Here is an 11,354-nt window from a genome sequence, read left to right on the forward strand (position 1 = left end):
CCGCAATTTCGGATTTGAGTCAATCCCGCCCAGCCTTGCATTCTCGTCCTGAAATGGCTCATTTCATTTCATTCTTTCGCGTCTTTCTCAGCTCCGAGTGGGTGGAGGAGTTTTGTTTGTGTGTGCGCGCGCGCCGCGAGGCCGCACCGCACTGCAGCCTTATTTCCTGTGGCGTCATTGGCAGTGCAGCGGAACAGATTGTGCGCTTTGCAGGCCCACTTGGAGAAGGCAGCGTTTGCCGGCCGAGAGAAGAGCGCCGGGAAAGGACGTTGGAGCCGCGCGGCCACAAACGCAGCGTGGCGCGCCGCAGGGCGTCGACCGTTGTCGATGGCTCAAATTGGTAACTCGTGCGCTCGAATGCAAATGCGGCGTGTTGAGAAGTGGAACCCAAGAGTCTTTTGGCCGCCGGTTGTCGGTCTCGTGCAAATAGTTTGCGTCGTGAGACCAATCAAACGCGGCACCTCCGGTCGCCATTCCGGAAGTCCTTTTTCATCCCCGCGGTATTTTCTTAGCAACGCTGCCACCCTCGCGTGCACGCGAAGACCAAGAAGGCCCACTTCCATGGGACGCTTATGGAATTTACGGCTGCCGACCCCCCCCCCCCCCCCCCCCCCCCCGGTCGAAAAGGTGAAAGCAAATACGTCTCTGTCGGGTTGCCATTTATTTGGGATGGAAGGGGCTCTATTTCAAACATGGCAGGGCGTTTGGCGTCCGTACAAAGTGTGTGGGGGGGGGGGCGGCTCCTTGGCACCGCCGGCCGAGTGGCCGTGATTGAATGCTCTTGGATGACGGATATCCTAGGAGAGCGCTTGTGCATTCCGGCCCGCTAGCCGTGCGCCGTATTTGAAGCGGGAAAGAGACGAGATAAATGGCCTGCCTTTTTTTCTCCCCCCCCCCCCCCCCCCCCTTCCTGGCCAGCTCTCCTGCACCATTAATTTGTATGTGAGAGCGCTTGGAAGTAGGAAACATCCCTTCCAAGCTTATGGTGGACATCGAGACAGAGAGGTTCATTCTCTCTTTGGTGTTTGGTTTTTTTGCAGGGGGGGGGGGGGGCTTGTTTAGCTTTTTTACATTCAAGCAAGCCAGACGATCAAGTCGTCATGTGATGCCCAACACGGTCACATCCCCACATTCAGTAATCCCTCCTTTTTTGCCGGAGCGAAAAGTGAAATGGCCCATGCGGCGTTCTTCTTCTTCTGTCTCGACATGGTGGGTGCCGATGTCACAATCTGAGATCGGCTTTCACCTCCCCATCCGGATACGAAGTGACTTGCTTCCTCTTGACATGGCGCCCTTTAACAGAAAAGAAAATCCGCTGAGGGTGAAGCAGAACAATGCCCACTGAGCTGCCGTTGCAGATTGAAGAGGCGCTCACGTGTAAGAGCTCAAGCGAGCGACGACGATGCGCCGCTGGTTGGAGTCGGAGCGACGACTTGGGCGCCAATATGCCGACTTCATGCGTCCGCTGCCTCGGCTTGCCCATAATGGGCCCGCAAAGCCCCCCCCCCCCCCCCCCTTGAGCGGCCGCAAGTGAAGCGTGCGCTTCGTAATGACGAGCAGACGGCGCTCGGCCCCAATTTTGCAAAAAGTGGCACGCAACGCCGCGTCTCAAGCCTTGAAGGAAAAGCATCTGGATGGCGTGTTTTGTTGTTCGCACGACTCGGCTCGAGTTACGGCCCCGCTCCTTGAGAAGGTCCCGTTTGATAAAAAGTCGCTCCCGCTTCCCGTCAGGTACGACATTCGAATTCCAGCCCCGATAAGTCGATACTGCGCCGTTGTCTGGAGCGCTCACAAAGAACCGCGTCGCCATCGGCTCACCCAAACCGACGTCAACTGAAGGAGGGGGGGGGGGTGAGGGGGATGAATAAATGATAATGAAACTATATGAGGGCCGAGTTTTAGTCACCATCATTTTCTCAATTGTCATTGAAATGCGTTCTATCGTCCACTTGGACGTCGATTGATCATGTAGATTGTCTCCAAACGATCAGGTCGAAATGCTCATGTTTCATTGGGACCAAACCAAACTTGAGACAACTAAAAGGAAAAAAAAAAACTCCCGCTGAGTCGTCTCTATCGGGTGACGCTTGCCGGTCCCAAGCCCAAATTGAGGCGCAGGGTTGCGATTGTGACAATGAAAGAAACAAGAATCGTTTGTCATTCGGAACACATTTAGAGTGTTTTGGTTTTTTTTGTCTCTCCAATGACGTGATTCTTCTCCTCCGGCCAGCGTCCATCCCAGCATGCGTGAGCTCAGTGATGCAAAGTGGCCCATGGCGACCTTGAGGACAGCCGCTAGCTGCTTTCCGGACGGAGGAGTTGGCGACGCCGATGTACGGTACGAGTTGGGGGGGGCGCTAACCGCACACAAGCATGCAAACACGCTGGGTGTTTGCTAACTGTGCCTTGTCACCTCATACCCTGAGAGCAAGTCAAGCCTCTCGTTTCACCGTGAGATACGGCCCTTCGTGGATTCGTCACCTCTCGGCCGGATGACTGCGAGGCACTTGACTTTGGAGTCGGCCACTCCTCCACCAAGCGTCTCCAGTTGGTCCAGAATGCCGCCGCTCGTAAGAGAGCGTGTCGCTCCCGGTCTGGCAAGATACAAACGAGCCATTTATGATGCAAAGAGTGACACGATGTCTCTTCAAAACGCCGTCGGGAAGAGAGATCATTCCATTTTAGAGGCCAAAATTGTTTGCGCCACTTTGTGCCCATTGCAAAGACATCACATTTAGTTTGGACCCCCCCTGTACCACACGGTCCAAATAAAACCGATCGGGGGTCCGCACGCTGTTTTTTTCTGCCAAAGAGGTGGCACGGAAACTCATTTTGTGCTTGTGCCGTCGTGGTGTGACACGATTTTCTCTCTGGGGGGGGGGGGGGTTGTCATTTTTGGATGTCCCTGTGAAATGGGGGTTTCGCATTGGTGGCGACAAGCTCGCACGAGACAACAGCGTCTGCCATCGCCGCTGACTCAGCCGGAGAGGAGACGAGCCGCACGGCATCACGCGTTGCTTAGCACGGACGCGACTCACTTCCCAACAAAGACCATGAGCTCCAAGTTGCTTTGACATTGGGACGATGGCCTTGTTCCTTTTTTTTTCGGGGGGGGGGGGGGGGGGGGGAATCCGACATCAAACCGACTCTGCCAGCTTTGCAGCGTTAGTATAGTGCGAGTAGCTAGCTCACTGTCGCAAAGCCTAAAGGAGCTCAATAGGTGTCCCGCGAGCCCTAAAAGCAGATGCGGGACCTCACACTGGGGCGACGTTTTCACATCGCCATCGACTCTCGTAGGGGCCAAAAAATACCACCCGGCTTCCTCAGAGTCCGCCGCCCATCAAATGAGATCATACGAGGCCCGTCGCTCAGCCTCTTTGTCCGTTTTTGGGAACATCGCGTCGAAGTGGATTCGGGAGGCCCCGTTTTGTGTCTCGATGTCATTTTTGCGTCGCGTGAGTGCAGACGAGTGAGAGCAAAGCTGATCTGGCAGCCAAACTCGGAGAGAGCGCAATCGCCCGCGGAGATGAGCGCGCGCCGAGCCAAGCGCATGTCGATGAGAATGCGGCCGCTCGCGCGTCACGTCGCCTTGCCGCGATTCTCGCGGCCTCGCTCGGATCAAGCCCGAAAGAGATGATGCGCGAGGCGAGACCAAAGAGAAGTAACCGCTGATGTCATCTCGGCCCTTGAACTGGCCGGTCAATGGAAAGTGATCTTAGATTGGTCGTTTTCACGGCCTTTTTGCGACCTGCCGAGGTTTGCTCAATCAAATATTTCGAGAAAGTGAGAAAGCGAGGTGTTGTTCTCACACCTCAAGTGTATTCGTTTGACGTACGGTCCCTCAAACCAACAATAACTAATTTCTACCATCGATCGCCAACAGTCAGATTAGGTTGAAGGTGAAGAGGAAAAACCGAGCGGTTCCGGCCGTCGCTTCAGCCTTCATCGGTGCTGTCAATCCTTCCCGGTGACGCGTCTTCAACAGTTTTGACAACAGTTTTGAAGACGCGTCACCAAGAGGTATTGACACTTAACGACAGTTTTTAAGACGCATCGACGGCTCAGATGAAGGCAGAAGCGACAGCCTCAAACTGTCAGCCGGGCAAGAGTTTTTCGCTTCACCCACAGAAGAAAAGGCCGTTCGTTGTCTGGAAAAAAGAAACTGGCCCATAAGTTGACAAGATGAACGTCCTAGCGCCTTGCTCGGCCCTCGGTGGCAAAGGGCCTTCAGCAAAAAGGTTCGTGTGCCAGCAGATTGAAAGTAGTCTTTTGAAATAACCTTGTTTTATTGTTTTGACATCCATTTGGGAGCCTTTTAAATGTAATGAAACCAATAGCGGTTGGCTTACACAAGCATGTAGTTAGCATGATTTAGCATGCGCTAATGGGGAAGGTGACGGATGTGAGGGAAAACGGCTTCTTTTCAAGCTCCACCCAAAATCCCAAAATTGAGAGCCACACGCAAGGAAAAGAACCCCCCACGCCCCCCCGCTCCCTCAGGTTCTGTCTTGGCAGCTTATGCAGTGTTATTTTCACTCCCGGGCTAGCCCTTCTGTTGTGAGCTGTAATTCATTTTAGTTGCCGGGGAGTTGGAAACACAAAGCAATGCTGCTCAAACATGCCTTTGTTGACGAGTTAGCCGTGCTATCGTCACTTGGGGAAATAGCGGGCGAGAGCGAGCAACCTTTCTGACGACTGGTAAGCGGCACCAGGCCGTTTTGCTCGTCAAGCTAAGTTGAGGTGGTGGTGGCGTTTTTTTTTCAACTTTTTTTGTGAAACATCACGTTTGTCATGTACGGTTACAAAGTCGATCCGTCGACGTTCTGCTGCTTATCGGAGCGTGGCAGTTGACGTCACTCGGGATCCCCGTGCCTGATTATACAGTACAAGTTGCATGAAACCGCAGCAAACGTAAGCTCATCTCAAACGCTGATCACGTCAGATCAAAACAAGCACCCAAGACCGATGAATCGAAAACTTGCTAAAAGTGGAACGTTCAACCAAAGCCGACAGGCTTAGCGAGACAATCGGCTTCCGCGTTCTCAAGAGCTTCCGGAATAATCGGCAAGATTTCCACATTGACCCTCATTCATGGGAAAAGAGCCAAAGAGTTGAAGCCAGACCACGTGGAAACAAGGACAGACGCGATGTCGCTCAAGGCGCGCGACAGTCGAAGAGCTCGCTCATCTCCAGGCTTCGCTGGTCTCTGCCGCAGGCTCGGATATCCCACGACGGCTGTTGAGGACCAAATCGAAGATCGGGCGCCAAAAAATTCAGTCGCAGAAGCACCGTGGATGTTGAGTCCGTGCAAGGACGCGTCAGTGTGGTCGCAACAAATCGATGGAGACATCGATGTCCTCACGGAACCCGGCAAGGAAGCCTCGGGGGACAACGGCCTGATGCAGACCCTTGCACTCCCCCCCCCCCCCCCACCCCTGTTATTTGCAGATTGGGACCAAGTGCTCCGACTGAAAATCCACAGCAAATGTCACCCACCTAAAAAGGTTTGGAATTGCCAATAGATGCCACAAGATGTGAGAAAGCACCCCCCACCCCTATTAGACAAGGCTATGGCTTGACGAAATGAAGCTCTTCCTTACTTCAAAAGAGTTCCGTGGCCATACCACCTTGGTCACCTGGGCTGTCCTGGGCTGTATTGCATCGGACAGGCTGTGTGCGCGCAGGGCCGCCGGCCGGTCCCGCCTGCTGGCTTCATGAGCTGTTCGAAACCCAGGAGCCGTCTTCTAAACGGCCATTTCAACGAAACGGGATCACAAGGGAATGCGATCCAGAAAACTACGGAAGAAGGCCCCCGAAAATTTGGAGGCTCTGCTGAGGATAATTGAAGCCAGGGAATCTCCCCGACCCCCCTCCATACTCGGCTCAGAATACCTTTTGTGTGTCGGACAGCCAGCAGGGAAGGGGGGGGGGGGGACACAAACTTCAGCCACTGTAATAGACAGAATGATAAAGCGCTCTTGCCGACCCCCGACGCATATTTGCTGCTTGAGAAAACCCAAGGGCTCCTCTCGAATGAGGAACGGCGTTGTCAGGAGCTAGCCTCGAGACTTGATTACGTCGTGCAGAGCTACCGCTCGGATAAAAGAGAGAATGGCGCCGAGTTTTTGCCCAGCCTTATATCTGCGACACAGGCGTGGCCACGGTTTTTAATGCGGTGGTTTGACAAAGGCCAAGACATAGCCAGCGATTGTCCTGTCGGACCGCTAATATTGCTTCGTATACATTTAGAACACACAACAGGCATCACAGAGACGAGAACGACGGAGACGCGGAGACCTCCGCACATGGATTGAAGGTGGAGAGGGAGTGCCGGGTCGCCTAATCCTCTCTCCGTAGCAATGGTGACCTCACCCACGGCTCTTTTTGACCCATCCGTTGTTCTATTGGATCAGAAAGTGGTCTGGGCGGGCGTACTTGAAGAGCGGGAGGACCCTCCTCATAAATACCGGGAGAGACGTTCAGCACGAGACCCGCAGGGAAACGATCTCATTGCTCTCACGACAAGCTAATTCTGCGTTAGCAACCAACCAAACAAACATGGCGAGTTTACTGAAGTACAACTTTGGTCTCTGGCCTCCAAGTCTTACCACCAAGCAGAGCAATTCCGCTTCCCTTTTTTTTGCGGCGTCGTTCAGGGTCCCAAAAGATATATTCAGCATTTCCTTCATCGCCGCAGCCATTGAATTTGTCGACCGAGATCTCGGCCGGCAACTTGGCGCGTCCCGTTTCGATACCGACGTCGTGAGTTGCGACGATCCGCCAGTTTGTGTGTTTGTGTGTGTGGGTGGGGAAGAAACGCTTCAATCAAAAGAGGATTCGTAACTTGTTTCGCTATCTGTGAGTGTTCCTCACTGGAAAGGTCCTGAACCAAAGCTCTTCTCCCACTGCGGACAGCGCCGCTCCAAGCGCTCCAGCAGTTTGTCCACAGAGTCCTCTTTGTTCTCCAGCTTCAGGTAGCGTCTCCCGCCGGCCGGGTCCAGCCGAGGCCAGCTTCGGTGCGCGCGCTCTTCGGAGGCATCCGCAACCTGTCCGGCAACGTCGACGCTAACTCGCGAAAGAAGTTCTCGTCTCGTAAGCGCTTGATGGCTGTGATCTTCCTCCCTGCGAAGTTCCTCCCCCGCGGACGCCAAAGCGGACCGAGCCTCGTCCGCGTTAGTCCTGTAGCTCATACTATGGCAGCGGCGAGGCCGCCGAGCGGCCGGAATGTCCGCGTCGTCCGCCCCCGGAGCGGACGCGGAGCCGGCGGACATCGGGCGGCGATTGAGCTTTGCGAGCGGGGCGTCGGGTCGGGTGTTCAAGCTGGGCCGGGTTTCAAACGGTGCCCTGAAGTCCACTTGGCTGGACTCTTGCCGGTCGACGCCTCCCGCGGCGTCCCGCCGGCGGTCGACGGGGCTCGCCGCTCGCCGGCGGCCGAAGCTGTTGAGTTGGGCGGCGGGCAGAGTGCTCACCCAGCGTTGTTTGGACACGAAGTTGGCCACCGCCATTTCTCGCAGGTCGGCCGAGGGAACGGCGGCAGACACGGAGCAGATGACGCTGCGCATCTGAGCGAGCAGCACCTGAGTCTCTCTGTCGCGGTTCTCATACAAGACGGTGTTGGCGCAGATGAGGATGAAGAGTCCCACCCCCATGATGACGGGACCCAGCAGCTTCATCCGCTCGCCGACCGACGACGGGAAGCCCCGGGCCCCCCGGCTCCGATTCCCCGCCGGCTCGGAAACGCCGTTGCCCTCCGCCGCTCCCGCAATGGACCAACGGGACATTCGGTATCCCGCCACGGCCAGAGCCGCGCCCAGCGTGACCACGACGACCCCGAGCGCCAGGAAGGCTCCGGCTAGAGAACGCAGGCGAAGCTTGCCTCGGATCGCTCCGCCCTTCTTCCTTCGAGCGCGTAAGGTAAAGCGAGGCCTTCGCCGGCGGGAGGGTGACGGTGATGTCGCGCCTCTGGCGTCGAGCGTCTTCATGGTGTGGCGATGGATACCCGCTCAGAGCCCTTCGGAAGCAGAAAAAAAAAGAAAAATCACAAATCAGAACCGCCGCTTAGGATAACACCAATGAGAAAACACGGCATTGGACATGCCCAAGGGCGCATTCAAGTTTTTGAATGGTTTGATTCACCAAGTCAAAAGTATCAACGGTGACGCCGCTAACGGCTTACTTTTTGTTCCATTTTAGGAAAACGAGATGACTCGATGCCCCCCGTGCTGAGACTCGTTCATTGTTGTTACCGTCAGCGGGGGTCCCCAGCCTCCGGTGCCTGGACCGGTTGACGGGGCCCCGCCCATTTGGTACCGGGCCTCACCGATGAAGACGACGATTGACCCGAACACTCCCAAATGTTCCCTCTCCGTGGGGAAAAAAAGAAGAAAAAGTCCACGCAAAGGTTAGATAACGATCATAATGATGTACCTTCCGCATGGCGAAAGAGCACGTCCTTGTTCTGCGCGTCACCATGTGTAGCCGTCATAGAGCCACCATCAAGGATACGTTATTTGCCGTGAAAAACCCTCATCGTTTGGGACCCGGTGAAGCGGAATTGGACCACTTCACCGGACCCCAAATGATGACGAGTTCTGACCGCACACGAGCAGAGGGAGAACGTGCAAACTTCACTCAAGAAGGTCCACGCCGAAATTCGAACCAAAGCCGGAGAACTGCGACGCAGTCGTGGCATCCTCGTGCATTTTTGTTCTCAGGGTTTCGAAATATATCAGAATTTGGTTGGTCTCCGTGCCCCCCCCCCCCCACTCCCCCACCTCCTGTACATATGGAAAAAATACCCCATCACTGATTCATACAGCTCAGCTGCTGTTTTCTGCCGGGGAACAGGAAGCCGGGCTATTGGCCAGACCGCTCCCGCCGAGCCACCGGTTGAAGATCGGCGGTGAGGAAAAGGCAAAGCGCGGACCCGGTTGAGATGTGACGAAGCAACTTGACTTGAAATGAGGCCAAATTTGGAAGAAAGAAACATGCGGCACGTTTAACGGTCGAGCCAAAGAATGCGCCGCGCCGCTGCGGCCGTCAGCGCATCGTGACATCCATTGAGCGTTTTCCCGAAGAAAAGCCAGCTGCCGCATGGAGCCTCCGCGGACCAGCGCAATCCGCGCGACGCGTGCCCAGGCCGTCGCATTCAACAGTCCACTTCTGCAAACTTGCCTGTATTCCAAGATTGCCGCCGCAGCCCGCTCATGGTTGCAAGACACGGACGATCCCGGTCGTCAAGGACGCGGATTGTCTCAAATGCGAGGCGTCAAATCCATGCGGCCCCCCCCCCGCCCCAGTCCTCCTCCTCCTCCTGCCCGCCACGCGTGTTCACAGCCGAGAGGACGGGAGAGGACGCGGAGTTGACTCCCGCATCTCCTCGGCAGTGTGCGACACAAAGTTCTTTTCATCCCGAGGAGGCTGACGTCCGGCGGGGAGCCGCTCTGAAGTCGGGCTGCGTCGCAGCCGCGCTTCCATAGAGAGAGAGAGAGAGAGAGAGAGAGAGAGAAAATGAGCTGCCCCTTCACAATAAAAGCCGGCCCACAAAATCAAGTGGGTGTGGAAGAGCGATGGGATGGCGCGGAAGGAGTCGGAGCAGGAGCAGGGAACGCTGGGGAAGGGACCTTTGCGGGGAAACTTGATGTTCGACAAGGTCCTTGTCGTGAACAAAACCCAAATTCTTCAAACTAAAATGCAAAGAAGCGTCAGCGTCGAAGGAAATCCCAAAAGCCTGGCACCGTTCTCCCCCAAAACGCTTTGAGCTTCTTCCTTCAGAAATGGCCGAGAGAAATGCCAACGCCAGGAAAAGAAAGGAACAGCAACCCCCAAAGTTGACGGACAGACACGAGGTATGCACGTCACTCTGAAATGCAAATCACGGACACGATGTCACTTGCGTCAACGCTTGCACCGATCTCAACGATTGAAAAAGGAGTCGAGTTGAAGTGGCCGTTCAAATCTTGCAACATTGACACGCGTGTCATGTGAGCCTGCCTGGCCTGGTTCCGTCCAACGGTGACGTGAAAACAACGCGTCGGCCATGGTGTTGTCCGACTCCGTCTGAGCTTCACGTTCGAACGCGGGGCAGGTCCAGATCGCGGGATCATCATCCCCCTCGGCGTGGCTACTGCAAGCCCAATTGTTTTGGCGAGCCTCCGTCGTTTAGATCTCGTGCCACCGAGGCACGTGAACGGAAATGTAATCCTCCCGTTACCCTGTTACTTGCTACTTGTTAGAGTACTTGTAAAAAAATAAAATAAAACATAGCTCTGATTTGGCCAGGTTGATTCCATCAGTTGTCGCGATTGATTTGAAAGAAGTGGTTTGGCGACTCATGCTAGGCACAAATCCCTGCAGAAACACCAGCCCCTGCCCCCCCCCCTTTAATATGTATTTTTTTGTAACTTGCATCTTTATTATTTTTACAACTTATAGGACCATACAAGTCTGAACATTTGAATACAGAGGGTTTCGTGTATTTCCACCTGTGGTTAGTTTCTACATCAACATCCATTTCTTCTGGCGTCCACATGTGTGGACATGACGTCTTTGGTTTTCAGGACTATAATGTTAAATTTTGGAGTATAAGGGCCTGGCGTCCACTTACGAGGACGTTAAATCAAGTAAAAAGATAATTCTTTGTTTTTACACTCATCAGGTCCCAATTAGCCGAAATATCAAAGAGAAAATAAAAACAAAATAAAAATGCATGCCTTGCAAGAGCTCGGGTCTTATTAACAGAGGAAACAACTAAATAACCTGTAAACATATGTGACAGAAGAAAACCAAATAAAAAAATTGTGATCAACAGTGACAAGTGTCCCTTAGTTTGGATTTATATTCATCATCTACATTGACTTCCGCTGATTTGTGGTGTCATTCTCTCATTCATTTGTTTGTTTCGTCCTTTTTTTAAACAGCTGTTCCACTGCGGGAACATAAACTACACAGAGACCATGCGGTGGAATAATCCGTCAGCAAATACGGAAAAATTAAATGACCGAATAACGAAACTGCAACACACCTATTGCAGAAGATCAGGATCGTTTTTAACTGAAAAAAGCGACCATGTATAGTAAGGGATTTTGAGCCCCAAAAAACAACCATGTATATATAGTAAGGCGTTTATAGCCCAAAAAAACGACCATGTATAGTAAAGCGTTTTTAGCCGGAAAAAAAACGACCATGGATAGTAAGGCGTTTTTAGCCGAAAAAACGACCATGTATAGTAAGGCGTTTTTAGCCCAAAAAAACGACCATGTATAGTAAGGCGTTTTTTGCCGAAAAAAACGACCATGTATAGTAAGGCGTTTTTAGCCCAAAAAAACGACCATGTATAGTAAGGCGTTTTTTGC

At 53.7% G+C, this 11,354-nt stretch overlaps 2 protein-coding genes across 3 annotated transcripts in view; one reads left to right on the forward strand and one right to left on the reverse strand.

The window, feature by feature from the left end:
- The window catches only part of epb41a (erythrocyte membrane protein band 4.1a), a 28,917-nt gene extending 19,652 nt beyond the window's left edge, over positions 1-9,265 (forward strand). Inside the window, exons 22-24 of the transcript XR_015103771.1 lie at positions 2,231-2,338; positions 8,194-8,401; positions 8,848-9,265. The gene's annotated coding sequence lies outside the window, so the exon portion shown is untranslated. The remainder of the gene's footprint in view (positions 1-2,230; positions 2,339-8,193; positions 8,402-8,847) is intronic.
- tmem200b (transmembrane protein 200B) lies at positions 6,118-9,305 on the reverse strand. Of its 2 annotated transcripts, none has more exons than XM_086137198.1 (2): positions 9,175-9,305; positions 6,118-8,011 (listed from the first exon to the last, which is right to left on the reverse strand). In XM_086137198.1, exon 2 carries the CDS (start codon positions 7,980-7,982, stop codon positions 6,870-6,872), a length of 1,113 nt encoding a protein of 370 aa, XP_085993324.1. In that variant the 5' UTR covers positions 7,983-8,011; positions 9,175-9,305; the 3' UTR covers positions 6,118-6,869. The 2 variants fall into 2 exon arrangements, with proteins under 2 accessions (XP_085993324.1, XP_085993325.1); XM_086137199.1 differs by lacking the exon at positions 9,175-9,305 and adding an exon at positions 8,177-8,325.
- Positions 9,306-11,354: the final 2,049 nt, after the last annotated feature.

This window comes from Hippocampus guttulatus, chromosome 18, assembly GCF_054856545.1.
Source record: "Hippocampus guttulatus isolate MCC_2025c chromosome 18, RoL_Hgut_1.0, whole genome shotgun sequence".
In the NCBI taxonomy this organism is placed as follows: Eukaryota; Metazoa; Chordata; class Actinopteri; order Syngnathiformes; family Syngnathidae; genus Hippocampus; species Hippocampus guttulatus.

Excerpts from the sequence above, each read along its gene's own strand:
- tmem200b (XM_086137198.1), bottom strand. The coding sequence starts at position 7,982 with ATGAAGACGCTCGACGCCAGAGGCGCGACATCACCGTCACCCTCCCGC.